The sequence below is a fragment of the Grampus griseus genome, assembly GCF_964374135.1.
Source record: "Grampus griseus genome assembly, chromosome: 1".
In the NCBI taxonomy this organism is placed as follows: domain Eukaryota; kingdom Metazoa; phylum Chordata; class Mammalia; order Artiodactyla; family Delphinidae; genus Grampus; species Grampus griseus.
Genome location: NC_139017.1, coordinates 6,441,185 through 6,456,863, shown reverse-complemented (window position 1 = coordinate 6,456,863; position 15,679 = coordinate 6,441,185). Strand labels below are relative to the sequence as shown.

Below are 15,679 nucleotides of genomic sequence, written 5' to 3'. Positions count from 1 at the left end.
AATTTTGGAAAATATGACAATAGTTGAGAGAAGAGAAAATGAGAGTCTGAGCTAAGGCATTAGCTGTGGAGTTGGAACCAAACAAATGAACAAAAGGTACAAAAATACAAACCTTAGAACTTGTGGCAATAGGGGTAAAGCAAAGCAAAGATTAAATATAGCTCACAAGTTTATTTCCTGAATGACTGGACAAAGAAAAGCATCTGTAATCGAGAAAAGAAAGACAGGAATAGTAAAGAGATATCTGTGGATTTTGTAGTGGAGTTGTCAAGTAAGCACTCTGATATAGAGGACAAAACTTTTGAAGATGCTATGGGCTAAATAAGTGATCTAAAATCACCTATAAAGAGATGGTATTTGACAACATGGGAGAGAACAAGTTCAAAAGTGAAGGGTGCGTTAGAACAGGATAAGAAAAAGGTTTTAGGGAGGAACATGGGATGTAGCAATATGTAAGAAGCAAACAAAGAAAGCATATTGTTAAGTTTTGAATCCAGGGATTATAAATTAATGATAAGAGAGATAGTAGGAGATAAGGCAGAATACGTTGTACCAGAAGCCAAACAGAGGCAGTGCTTTAGAAATACAACCCTTAAAACCTCTCAAGTCTTCTGCTGAGCAAACCATAGGCAATAATGATGCCTGTGATTAAGACATCTGAAAGTGAAATTCTGTGTGAAGAGGATACTTGAGATTTTTTTTTTTTTTTTTGCAGTACGCGGGCCTCTCACTGTTGTGGCCTCTCCCGTTGCAGAGCACAGGCTCCAGGCGCGCAGGCTCAGCGGCCATGGCTCACGGGCCCAGCCGCTCCACGGCATGTGGGATCTTCCTGGACCAGGGCACGAACCTGTGTCCCCTGCATCGGCAGGCGGACTCTCAACCACTGCACCACCAGGGAAGCCTGACACTATGTTTTGAAGAATCTTGGTAATGAAATAATGAAGAAAGATGGAAAAGTAGGATCACAAGGCCAATATAGAACTAAGATTTTCAGATAGAGAAATTTTATATATGTCTGTAAGCTGAACAGAAGAAAACAGTGGAAAAGAAGACATTGAAAGTATAGGGGGGAAAAGTTCTGAATAGTGTAATGCCTTGGTTTTAAGTGCTAATTATACCTCTCAAATTCTTATCTCCATTAAATGGCTCACATTATGTACAAAAAGTGGACAAATCTGCACAGCTGCTTGAAACTAGATACATTTTGTGTGGTATACATCAGACAAAGCTACAAAAATCATGCCAAGACTGAGTCACAATTTACCCTCCTGATGGAGAGCAATGCTCCAGAAAAATAACTGGAAAGACTTTACAAGAATTCCACTAACACAGAGGCTTGATAGGTGTGGTCAGGTGGTAAGAACAGACAAAGCACAGGCAAATGGGGACAAGACTTGAATTCCTTTATGCTGTAGAACAGACACACTTACACAATCAACAGTGCTGAAGTAGGGTTTGCCTGCTGCCTTCCCCAAGCAGGAAGCAGATAAAGGAGAGTGGGAAAGATTTTCTTCCTTAAAGGAATGGGGGCATGGACCCAGAGGAAAACTGGACTTTCACATAGTTAAATTCTCATAGGGAAAGATGTTTTGAAAGAAAGCTGTACTGCAGAAACTGGTCACAGCATAGAGTTCTACACAAGAGGAAGAAGTATAATGTAGATAAATTTATCCAAAGTCTTCAAACTGTAGTGCCCTCCAAATTTTTCCTAGGTTACTTAAGCTCTTGACAAAGCAACAAACAGAAATTGTCAAATCTCCTATCCAGAAACTGGGGTGTTATTGTTAAATCTTACTTTCTAATAAACCACAAAAGACGCTGTAATTCTATGATTCAAATGCAGGACATGGCCATCAAGCAACTTTAATATAGGGTCAGTTTCATAAATGGTCATTCTGTTTCCAGTCTTACAGTCTTATAATACGTTAAGCATAAAAGCAGAATAAAATTTTCTTAAGCATTATAAGGATATTATTTGTCTGCCTTAAATCCTTCAGTGATTCCCTGATGCTCTCATGGGTAAGTCCAGACTTCTCAGTGTCATTTGCAAAGCCCTCCCTGATTTTGCCCCTAAGTATCAACACAGCTTCACTCTTTGTAATTGTGTTCTTTGAATTTTATCCTCTAACCATTTATAGATCTCCTTACGGACCAGTAAAGAAGCCAGGCTGCGTTCATACTTTGCACATTCTGTTATCACTTCCTTGGATATATTTTTCATACTCACAACCTCCTAAACTAGACTAATTTCTACTCTTTGAGAATAAAATAGAATTATTGAAGAATGGAAACTTTTGAGACAGTTTCTTGGTCTTCCATTTGCTAGAAATAGCATCAACCCATGTTTTATTGGGAAGATTAAATTAAATTAGATAATAAAACATTGTATCTAGCACAAAGTAAACCCTCAAGAAAGTACATTTTAGTAGGAGTAATACTTTTACTACTAACTGGTTTTGTGGAATGTGCTGATATTTATTGGAGTGCAAAGAAGAATTTGACATAATAATGTTGATTTGGGTTGTTTGATTTATTAGAGAAGTTGAGAAAATGTGGTTCAATTAAACCTATATTTTAAAAAATAATTTATATATTCACCAGGGACCTTGTTCTTACACTACTTTATGTAGTTTATATTTGAGAAAGTTACCAAAAAAAATGTCTATCACTTATTATCAATCAGTTGCAAATAGTTATTACCAACTCTGAGCACAAAGTTGATACAACAAGCTATGAAGGTGTACTTATCTCAACCAAGGGATGAACTGTTTGTGACTTTTCAAATCACAGTCCTCTACATCAGTAAAGGAAATAGGAACAGAATTTGTTGGACAGAAAAATAAGAGAAAAAATTTTTAATTCCATTAATAATATTTAATCAAGCTATCCTCTCTGCATGAAGGATTTCTGTACAGTAGATTTCTCCTATTCTTTGTCCCAGGTGAACTGTTCTAGTTATGAAAAAACAGAAATGTGTTTGTGTGAACCATAATGACAACCTACTTCACAGAGCAGAAATAATGATGGGTCCAGATGGTCCAGTGCAGGTGGTCGAAATTGCTACCTCAAAAGCTACCATTATTAAGTGATTTTTCAAAGGGCTCACACTTCGTCCACCACCACCAATCAAGAGACACTTGCTCAGGCCACATTCCCTTGGATAAAAACTAAGAAGTAATTACTTCCTTTAAGGGACCTACATCAATTTCATCACAAACAAAGTTATAAATATGAGGAAGGAATTTCTTTGCAGTTCTTGTGCAGATGTTATTAATTCTGCAAATATAGATGAATACAATGAAAGAAAAAACAAAATATCCAATATGGACAATGATTAACATATACTAGTGTACACACACACACACACACACACACACACACACATACATGCACACATACATACACACTCACACACACGCATACACAAACATACACACACATACACACATACATACACACACATATTCACAGAGACAGAACACTACATTAAAACACCAATTTACTAAGTAATTTTATCCTGAATTTTACATTTTTAACATTTGACTAAAGTAAAATGAATTAATAATTATCACATTTTATGATGGTTTAAATAGGATTGAGAACAAGTAAATCTAAAATACCTAATTTATGAAATAATTGTAATATTCATGTTTCTTTCTTTTTTTTTGAAATAGGACATCAAAAATTTTTATTACAATTCAACATGCTGTTCTAACAATGCTGTGGCCAATCCACCCAATGTTTTCTTCACATTCCTTCCACACAAGTTAATTTGTTTCACAAAGTGGAACTAAAGTATATTCAAGTCATTCAAATGCAAGCTACATAGATTCCTTATAAGTTACTGTATTAAGGTAGAAAAGAGATGCAAGAAAAAAAGACATCCCAGAACTTATAATATAGGTTATCAAAATATTGGTACACAATCTTTCCCAAGCTGCTTCATAATGATCCTAAAATTACCAGCAAGAAAAAATGATACAAGAATGAGGTTTATGGCTCATCGGACTCCGTGTCATAATTACTGTAATACTTATTGGTGTAATAATTCTCATAATTATCCTCAGAAGGATCTCTATGAGACCGGCAAAAACGACAGCTACATCTAAATCTTTGCACTCTTGAGGGAGTCTCAATGTCGTTCTGCAGTGGTTCTCTTTGAGAGTCAGATGGAGAAACTCCTTTGCAGTAGTGCTTTTTAATAGATTGAATCAGCTGCTCCATCTTATCTCTCTGATCAGTTAACATGGTCCTCACCCCTCTCCTACAGGGTATGTTTTCACCAAGTAACCACCCAGTCGGTTGAGGTAGACATTGTGGTAGAATGAAGGGCAATTTGATACTAGGGTTGAGAGTCAAGTTACTGAGGTCCTTTATTAACACTTCAGACATAGTTTGAGAGGCAACTGGAATTTCCTGGGAATTTTCATTGATGGACATTTGAGGAGACTCCAGGCTCCAGGTTGGGTTAACCTCAGATGAATCCACTGGGAGCTTGAAGCTCCCCCAGACCTTTGGGTTCCAGTGGAAGGTGATGCTTTAGAATGAAATTGCTACAAAGTAGCCTGGAAGAACTACAGAGCTAAGAAAGAGGGAGAAAAATCCAAGCTGACATGGAGGGGAGAGAAGAATCCAACCCATGATTCTTTAAATTAGTTATTTTCAATAGGAAGCATTGCTGCCCCCATCAGGCATCTAAAAATTTCTGAGGAAAACTTGGTTGCAAAATAATTGTTATAAACTACTGGAATTTAGAGGCAGAATACCCGGATTCTAAATATCCTCCACATCGTAAAACTGTAACACACAAGGAAGACTTGACCCACATGATTTAGCAATGCCCTTGTCTAGCAAGCTAGATCATATTCTAGGTCACTAAACAAATCTTATTGAATTTCAAAGAATTAAAATTATTCAGACAATATTCTCTGACAAAAAGAGAATTAAACATAAAAAAAAGCAGGATATCAGATACACCTACAAATATTTTAAAAAGCAAGCAAAACTCTACAAAATACTACATTGACCAAAGCAGAAGTCTCAAAGAAAGATAGAAAACATTTTGAACTAAATGAAAATGAAAAGACAACTTATCAAATCTGAAGAATACACTTACATCAAGATGGGAGAGAAATGTATAGTATTATTACTTGGCGACTTAGATGAAATGGATCAATTCCTTGAAAGACTCAAATTATCTAAACTCACCCTAGAAGAAATAGATAACATGAGTAGTACTAAATTTGTAGCCACAAGACTATACTTTCAGAGATCATTTCCATAGTTCATTACTAAATTTGCAGCTAAAACCTTTCTGAAAAAGAAAATGTCAGGCATAGATGGCTTCACTGGTGAATTGCAACAAACATTTAAGGAAGAATTAATGCCAGTTCTTAACAATGTCTCCCAGAAAATTTAAGAGACAGCAGTCCTTCTCAACTCACTTGAGGAGGCCAGCATCTTTTGACACACAAGACAGAATTAATAATAAAAAGAACAATATGACATAAAAATAGATGTAAAATTTCTTAATGAAATACTAGCACATTTAAATAATATATAAAAACAAACAAAAAAGCACAATCAGGAGAGTTATGTTAGGAATGCAAGGCTAGTTCAACATTTGAAAACTAATCAGTGTAATTCATTATCTTAAGACAGTTAACAAAGACAAAAACAAAGGATCATACCAACAGGTGAGGAAAAAGTATTTGCCAACATTCAGCATCCATTCATGATTTAAAACAAAATTCTCAGCAAACTTGGAATAGAAGGGACATTTTTTAATCTGACAAAGAAAAACCACAAATATCTACAGCTAATGTCAAACTTAATTTCAGAAGACAATGTCTTTCTCCTATAATCCATATCTAGGTAAAGACTTCATCTTTAACCACTTCTATTCAGACCTATTTAAAGTTCCTACACCTAATTTTATATCTTATTATTATTACCATCACTACACTACTACTACTCAAGAAACCCCAGAAATAATAACTGGACCCACCTCTGTCTACACCTTATGATCTCAGTTATAGATCTGACTCAGCATAGGATGTGAAAACACCATATACTCCCTCTGCAGCCCTTACAGCTAAGGGGTCCAAGTTATGTATCAAGGCTTTGCCAATCAGACTTAGCTTGATTTGGGGGCTAAAAAGGACCTCAATTCTGAACACTCCAGGAGATATAATTCACAAAGATTTCCCTCACCGTGGAGTTCTTGATGAAAGAAATCTGTGTAGTAGAGTTCTTGCTTCTTCCATTGTAGCAGGAAAGTCTATGCGGTGTGTTTCCAGCAGGGAGCAACTTGTGGCACTCAGTAGTCAGTGAGAAGGGCAGTGGTTTCCTCATCAAACCAGTCCTACAATATCATAAAAAAATAATGAAATAATGCCATATGCAGCAACGTGGATGGACTTGGAGATTGTCATACTGAGTAAGGTAAGTCAGAGAAAGACAAACATCATGTGATATCGCTTATATGTGGAATCTTAAAAGAAAGGGGGGCACAAATGAACTTATCTACAAAACAGAAATAATGTTACAGATGTGGAAAATAAACTTATAGTTACCAGAGGGTAAGAGGGGGAGGGATAAATTGGAAGATTGGGATTGACATATACACACTACTATATATAAAACAGATAACTAAAAAGGACCTACTGTATAGCACAGGGAACTCAAATCAATACTCTGTAATGGCCTATACAGAAAAGAATCTAAAAAAAAGAGTGGATATATGTAAATGTATAACAGATTCACTTTGCTGTAAGCCTGAAACTAACACAACATTGTAACTCAACTATACTCCAATTAAAAAAAAAAGTAATAAAAATGTTACCTAGTATCCTTTTCATAAACATCTATTCTGCTCTAGTAACAACCCTGAGTGATACGTTCCATAACTTTTGAACAGCCACCTGAAGTACCTGAAGATTGTTTCAAGACTCTGCAAAGGAAGCTACTGCACAAAAGAAATACTTTTATAATCTACAGACAAATATCTAAAATTTGAATTATAGTCTCAATATCTATTCTCTCTGAATCTCATTTTCTGCATCTGTAAAAAAAAGAAAAAAAAAAGCATAATTGGCCCATAGGATTGTAAAAGAGACTGCTTTGCACATTGTAATGACATGTTATTAAAAAAAAAAGTTCTTTTCATGCAAAATTCTATTACAAGAACTCTCGAATTACTTTTTGTCCATTGAAAATTTAAAGTGAAGAAGAAAATTAACTACAAGTTTTTCAGCAAATATTGATTGTTCTGAGTGTATTGTAAATTAAAATGAAGGAGAATTAAGTTCTTCATCATGGTAGAGTAGGAGATATATCAATTAAGATTAAGAAAAATATCTGTATTTACCTCAAAGTTAAAGATCGAGGGAAAAGATTACCTTGTGGTATATCAGGAGTTCAAAACTTTAGGTCACTGTTTTACACATTCAGAAGATATAAAAATATAAAACACCCTCAAGCTATCAAACTTAAATCTACAAAATACAGTAAAGTAAATATGAGTGTATTTGTGCTATTGATCTTTTTTTTTCCCAAAATTGAACAAATGATTCGCAAACTGAGAAAGAAAAAGTCGCTTAAAGTTTTAAGCCTAATAAGAAAAATAATTTCAATTCACAAATGCTATTTAGTGACTAGAGTTTGCTCTTGGGAAATAAAATTTTATCATTTTAATAAAACATTCAGAAATTCTCACTGTTGTGCATTTTAAAGTAATCTAATTAAAACCTAACACATATATATGGAATAAAAAAAATGGTCATGAAGAACCTAGGGGCAAGACGGTAATAAAGACACAGACCTACTAGAGAATGGACTTGAGGACACGGGGAGGGGGAAGGGTAAACTGGGACAAAGTGAGAGAGTGGTAGTGTATATATGGACATATATACACTACCAAATGTAAAATAGATAGCTATTGGGAAGCAGTCGCATAGCACAGGGAGATTAGCTAGGTGTTTTGTTACCACCTAGAGGGGTGGGATAGGGAAGGTGGGAGGGAGATGCAAGAGGGAGGAGATATGGGGATATATGTATACATACAGCTGCTTCACCTTGTTATACAGCAGAAACTAACACAACATTGTAAAGTAATTATAGTCCAATAAAGATGTTAAAAAAAAAAATAAATGCCACTCTGGGAAACTGTTAAAAAAAAGAAAAAAATGTCCATTGACAGATGAATGGATAAAGAAGATGTGGCACATATATACAATGGAATATTACTCAGTCATAAAAAGGAACGAAATTGAGTCATTTGTAGAGAGGTGGATGGACCCAGAGACTGTCATACAAAATGAAGTAAGTCAGAAAGAGAAAAACAACAGGAAAATGTATGCTAACATACATATATGGAATCTAAAATAAATGGTACTGATGAACCTAGTGGCAGGGCAGGAATAAACATGCAGACGTAGAGAACAGACTTGAGGACATGGGGAGGGGGAAGGGGAAGCTGGGACGAAGTGAGAGAGTAGCATGGACATATATACACTACCAAAAGTAAAACAGATAGCTATTGGGAAGCAGTCGCATAGCACAGGGAGATCAGCTTGGTGCTTTGTGACCAGCTAGAGGGGTGGGATAGGGAGGGTGGGAGGGAGGGAGATGCAAGAGGGAAGAGATATGGGGATATATGTATATGTATAACTGATTCACTTTGTTATAAAGCAGAAACTAACACACATTGTAAAGCAATTATACTCCAATAAAAACGTTAAAAAAAAAACCCCAGAAACCTTAGGAGAAAATTGTTTAAACAATATATCCATCATCCATCATATTTGCATTGACAAATTTTTAACATAAACTGTCAAAATTTTAATTTTATAGACTGTATGTGCTGTTAAATCAGAAGTTCCAAATATAGTCTTCTACCTTGCATTGCTTTACACTAAACATATTTTCAAAACACAATCTTTAAAAAACTATCAAAGGTATCTATCTTAGAAGACAAGAAAATATGAGACAACATTCAGGAGGGCCCCCCAAATTGAGAAACAGAGAGGATTATTTTTTCCTTTCATAGGCCTACTGAAAAAAGTTATAAGGCCAGTGTACCATGAAGCTTAGTGAAATCACTTTAAATTATTTATTACATATGATCTTCTTCCTTACAGTTTTTAATTATTTTGCTACAAGTTGTGTGATTTTATTCCCTATGGTTTAAGAAAATGCATAAGGCAAATTTTGGATGAACAGTGATAACTCAAATATAAGAACTTCTAGATTAAAATGATCATTTCAATTTCATTACTCCTCTTCAATGCTAATCAATTCAACTAAAAATTTCAATTATATATAGAGAAATGATAAGCTATATACTCATTTAAAATGACCACCAAAATATTGAAGGATTTAAGTTCTGAAATTTACCAAAAATGTTCAATTCTAAAATAATATTCAGTAATGATCTTTATTATATTTTATTATATTTCAAATTTATTTTTGAATAGAGACATTTATTTAGAAATTAATAACACTATAGATGGTATATTGTTATACCCACAGATTACATTATTAGTTTGTTAGCTAAAAGAAAATGCGAGAAATAATCAGTGAATAATTTCCTTTTATAACGTTCCCAAACTCAAATTTACTAAAGAAAATTCCAGGCATTTTGTTTAGAAATAATGGCTTAAGAGAAAATAGGGTATCTGAGCTTGAGACCTCATTATTTCCCTGCCTCAGCATGAGGTATTACAGATGTCATTAACACATAGACTCCTGGGAGAAACCTGGAAAGAAGTAGCCCAAAATTCTCATTAATTTTAGGAGGTGAAAACTGTGACAATCTGAATAAATAAATAGTGTTAATTGCATTTTTACACATTGGCATGCTACATTTTACAACCAAGAGAAAGGAATGAGTTGAAGGAGAAAAGTTTAAAAAATATTTTATGCATAATTGATCCAGTTTTGTTACAAATTATTTCTCAACCAAAAAAGGTATGAGCAATTACAGGATTAGAAGGAAGAGAAAATTGGAGAAAATATTATTCAAATAATCTATAAATACAGAAACACATAATCCATTTTATTTGTATCAAATCTACATAAAGGAAAATTTATGAGTATGTTGGGTATTTGCATTTATTGAACCCTGAAATAAGACCAGCCTCTAACATCTGCAGGGTTGACTCAAGTATAAATATGAAGGCCCACATACCATGTGTCTAAATATTGGGCTGGCCAAAAAGTGCCTTCGATTTTTAAGTAAAAATAAAAGACAACTTTTTCATTTTAACTAAGAACTTTACTGAACAACATATTCACCCTTTTGTTCCACTATCTTCTGCCATTTTTCAGGCAATATCATAATTCCATCCTCCCAAAACTTTTTAATTTTTTGAGCAAAGAACTGTTCAAGCTGCCCTTTACAGTCTTCCAGGGAATTGAAATGTTTACCTCTAAGAATTTTGTAAAGACCGAAATAAATGGAAATCTGAAGGGGCGATGTCTACTGAATATGGCAGATGAATCAGAATTTCCCAGCCAAGCTGTAACAGTTTTTGCCTGGTCATCAAAAAAAAAACATGTGGTCTAGGCAGAACACTCTATGACATAAATCAGAGCAAGATCCTTTTTGACACACCTCCTAGAGAAATGGTAATAAAAACAAAAATAAACAAATGGGACCTAATGAAACTTAAAAGCTTTTGCACAGCAAAGGAAACCATAAACAAGATCAAAAGACAACCCTCAGAATGGGAGAAAATATTTGCAAATGAAGCAACTGACAAAGGATTAATCTCCAAAATTTACAAGCAGCTCATGCAGCTCAATATCAAAAAACAAACAACCCAATCCAAAAATAGGCAGAAGACCTAAACAGGCATTTCTCCAAAGAAGATATACAGATTGCCAACAAACACATGAAAGTATGCTCAACATGACTAATCATTGGAGAAATGCAAATCAAAACTGCAATAAGGTATCACCTCATACCAGTAATAATGGGCATCATCAGAAAATCTACAAACAGTAAATGCTGGAGAGGGTGTGGAGAAAAGGGAACCCTCTTGCACTGTTGGTGGGAATGTAAATTGATACAGCCACTATGGAGAACAGTATGGAGGTTCCTTAAAAAACTAAAAATAGAACTACCATACGACCCAGCAATCCTACCACTGGGCATATACCCTGAGAAAACCATAATTCAAAAAGGGTCAAGTACCACAATGTTCACTGCGGTTCTATTTACAATAGCCAGGACATGGAAGCAACCTAAGTGTCCACTGACAGATGAATGGATAAAGAAGATGTGGCACATATATACAATGGAATATTACTCAGCCATAAAAAGAAATGAAATTGAGTTATTTGTAGGGAGGTGGATGGACCTAAAGTCTGTCATACAGAGTGAAGTAAGTCAGAAAGAGAAAAACAAATACCATATGCTAACACATATATATGGAATCTAAAATAAATAAATAAATAAAATGGTTCTGAAGAACCTAGGGGCAGGACAGGAATAAAGATGCAGATGTAGAGAATGGACTTGAGGACACAGTGGGGTAGAAGGGTAGGCTGGGATGAAGTGAGAGCATGGCATGGACATATATACACTACCAAATGTAAAATAGCTAGTGGGAAGGGGCCACATAGCACAGGGAGATCAGCTCGGTGGTTTGTGACCACCTAGAGGGGTGGGATACGGAGGATGGGAGGGAGACGCAAGAGGGAGGAGATACGGGCATATATGTATACACATAGCTGATTCATTTTGTCATACACCAGAAACTAACACAACTTTGTAAAGCAATTATACTCTAATAAAGATGTTAAAAAAAAACAACAACAACAAGCAAAAGATGGACAGCCACGGTGCCAAGGAATATATGCAAATGGCTAATAATAAAAACAACAACAACAACTCAAAAAAAAACAAGCGGTCTTGCATTATCCTGATGGAAGATTATGGGTTTTCTGTTGACTAATTCCAGATGCTTTTCATCGAGTGCTGCTTTCAATTGGTCTCATTGGGAGCAGTACCTGGAATTAATCATTTGGTTTTCTGGAAGGAGCTCATAATCGAGGACTCCCTGCCACTCCCACCATATAAACAACATCACCTTCTTTGGATGAAGACTGGCCTTTGGTGTGGTTGGTGGTGGCTCATCTCACCTGCCCCATGATCTATTTTATTCCACATTATTTTACAGTATCCACTTTTCGTCACCCGTCACAATTTGTTTAAAAAACGTGATGTTTTCATTACGTTTAAGTAGAGAATCTCATGTGGAAATACAGTCTAGAGAGTTTTTTTCGCTTAACTTATGTGGAACCGGAACATCAGAATGATTCACATAACCAAGCTGGTGCAAATGATTTTCAGTGCTTGATTTGTACATTTTGAGTATGTCGGCTATCTCCCACATGGTATATCATTGACTGTTCTCAATGAATGTCTTGATTTGATTGCTATCAACTTCAACTGGCCTACCCGACCATGGAACATCGTCCAGGGAGAAATCTCCCGCATGAGACTTCACAAACCACTTGTGACATGTTCGATTAGTCACAGCACCTTCTCCATATACGGCATAAATCTTTTTTTGTGTTTCAGTTGCATTTTTACCTTTCTTGAAATAATTAAGCATAATATGCCAAAAATTTTGTTTTTCTTCCATCTTCAATATTAAAATGGCTACACAAAAATTCACCAATTTTGATGTCTTTTTCTAAATGCATGCTGATATAACAGCTGTCACATACAATCTAACAAAATTGTTTTGAATGAAGTTAAAGATAACTAAGTGCTACTAGAGCCATCTTACGGAAAAAAATGACCGAACCTTTTGGCCAGCCCCATATTTAAAATACAAAAATCAAAAAACAAAAACAAAAACAAATCAAGACATCAAAGCATTATATGAAATATGTTCTATCATCCTACCTTGAAAATTATACTTCCATAACATCCTGGAAGGCAAGGATAGGGTTTCGAATTCTTGGACACTCCGAGTTTTATACCAGAATTGAAGACACAAAGAGAACCAAACAGAGTGGACGTATCTCTTTAACTCCGTAGATTCCTCCTTCATACGTGGCAGGGCCAGAGAGAAACCCTTTAAATGATAGGGTACCACCTAAAAATTGGTGTTTTACATCTTAATAATTTAGTACAGAACTGTGAGGAACAGAACTAATTATATTTCGTGAGGGCTTGGTATTGTGTTAAAAAGCAATGAATCATTTCTAGTTTGGGTAACATGATTCTGTGTTTTATACTTTTCATCACTCTACCCCTACTAGAAAATGTTAGAAAATTTCATTTCACGTATGTAACAGCATTCTGCTACTTTGCTTCTCCTTTCCCCCTCCCTCTCCAGATTTGTTTCCCCCATCTTACAAATTAGTTGCCCTTGAAACTTGATGCAAGTCCTTCTAGAATCTAGAAACGTGATAAGTAGGAGATTTATTAAGATATTTCTTCTCAAATGTGGGTCTCTACTTAAATAATTTGAGCTGCCTACTCGGAGAACACTTTTTAATCCAACTTATTGTATACTGTTCTGATGAGAACATATACTATACAGACTCACTGTGGAAAACCTACCCTTGCCCAACTGTTACTTTTCAAATTTATACATTAGGTTTCGGTGAGTTTAAAAAAGTGCTTAATAAACTTTTAGTAATTTCTTATTTAAAATGAAATGCAAGTAAGCATTTCAAATGGCAATTTATTTTGCAGAAAGAAATTTAACTTTGGATCTGGCAAACTATACTCTTGTTTAAACTCACAAAAAGTTTGCACCAATGAAACATTAAAATGAGTGTTTTGGGCTTCCCTGGTGGCGCAGTGGTTGAGAGTCCGCCTGCTGATGCAGGGGACACGGGTTCGTGCCCTGGTCCAGGAAGATCCCACATGCCGCGGAACGGCTAGGCCCATGAGCCATGGCCGCTGAGCCTGCGCATCTGGAGCCTGTGCTCCGCAACGGGAGAGGCCACAACAGTGAGAGGCCTACGTACCACAAAAAAGCAAACAAACAAAAAAAACCAAAAAAAAACCCAGTGTTTTATTTAAAAAAAGAAAAGACCTCCATGCAAACAGACATGAGTTCTCCACCCTACTATACATACTATCTACTGTTACCTAATTTCAGAACCTTGATTTCCACATTTGTAATATAATACTTACACACTGTACATTTTGTATTGTAAGAATTATTCATAAGGTATATACAGTGCCTAAAAGAGGGGGTACTTAATAACAGAATCAAAATAATGCTGTTTCCCTGCAAATTCAAACACATACACACAGAGACATAATTTTAATGAGCACATTTTTGAGTAAATGAAGTAAGCCAAACAAGTACCTGAACATATGTCCAAAGAACCATCAGTTTCAAAATATACCTCTTCATATTAGATGTATTGGTTTTCTAATTTATTGTTCCAAATATGGGCCAATCAATATAATCAATACAGTGGCATCTTAAGGCTCAGTTATTTTACATAAATAAAGTAACTATCTTTTCCCATATATATAATGGTATTTAACTGTTAACAAAATTAACAGATTAAAGCTGTGACTGTTACACAGAATTAGAGCCATTCTCCAGAAAGGCTAATTATTTTAATACTAGGCCTTGGATTTGCCTGTCTAAAGTAAGTCACTTTCCGTTGTGATTGATTGCAGGTTCATTTGCATTCTGAAGTAGTACTCCTCCATTCTTTGCTTCACCCTCTGAACACAGCTATTTAAGTGTATTCCATTCTAGAGTTTACATGGGTTGCAGGTGCCAGTTCCTGTTGCAGCTGTGCATATATTTTAAAATGGGCTACCACAGAACACAGAGTGCAATGATATACCACATTTAATAAAGATCTAGTTTGATTTGTATTGGGTTAGTACTTCCAGAAAGCAAAAGCAGGAACTAAATGACAGGCTTCCAAACTCTTAGGCCATCTAAACCTCTGGACATTGATTACAGAGGGGATGCTGAAAGAGTCTGTCATAAAACAGCAAAAATTTGTAAAACCATTCCCTTCAAAAGACTAGCCAGTGCATTGAATTATTAATGAAAGCATATTTGATTAAATGGTCCATGGCTTTTTAAAGCAAATATTACCTTTACAAAGTGCTTTTTGCATCAGAGTTATTTTGCAGTAAAAAACATTAAGAACTAGAAACATTATTGTTTTGTGTTCTTTTACTTTCTAGAATAGCATGAACTATTCTGGCATTATAAAGTGGTTTATTGTGATTTAAAAATATTTTCATTCCTCTGCCAAAGTCAAAGAATTCCACTGAGATATTGTACTTTCTCCCTTACTGTTTGGCTCTATACCAATGGGGGCTAACACATCCAATGCATTCCCTCAGCTAGTATTATCTGCCTTCCACCTCGATCCACCTTTGGGAGGTGTTGACAGAAGACTAGAGTCTGCAGAGAGAGAGAGAGAGAAGCCATAGTATTTGTTCCTTTCCTTCTCTATGTAGGTGCTGTTTTTGGCAGTGGTTCTGTCTCCACCATGATTCTAGTTCCTGTTCAACAGCCCATGATGTTAGATTCTATTCGGTGATCCCTGCTCTTAGGGTCTTATAATCCATTGTGGTATATTGGACAATGTCCTCTCCCCTAATGTTTCCAAGTGTTAATCTCTGGAATCTGTGAATATGTTACCTTACATAGAAAATTAAACTTTGCAG

The 15,679-nt window shown here is 35.5% G+C and overlaps 1 protein-coding gene across 1 annotated transcript in view; it reads right to left on the bottom strand.

Annotated features, from left to right (window-relative positions):
* Positions 1-3,993: 3,993 nt before the first annotated feature.
* LOC309834187 (developmental pluripotency-associated protein 3-like) overlaps positions 3,994-15,679 on the bottom strand; it is a gene marked incomplete at both ends in the record, with an annotated part of 135,018 nt that continues 123,332 nt past the window's right edge. The window contains one exon of the mRNA XM_082672823.1: positions 3,994-4,512. Within this exon, the coding sequence (XP_082528949.1) occupies positions 3,994-4,512 (519 nt within the window). The remainder of the gene's footprint in view (positions 4,513-15,679) is intronic.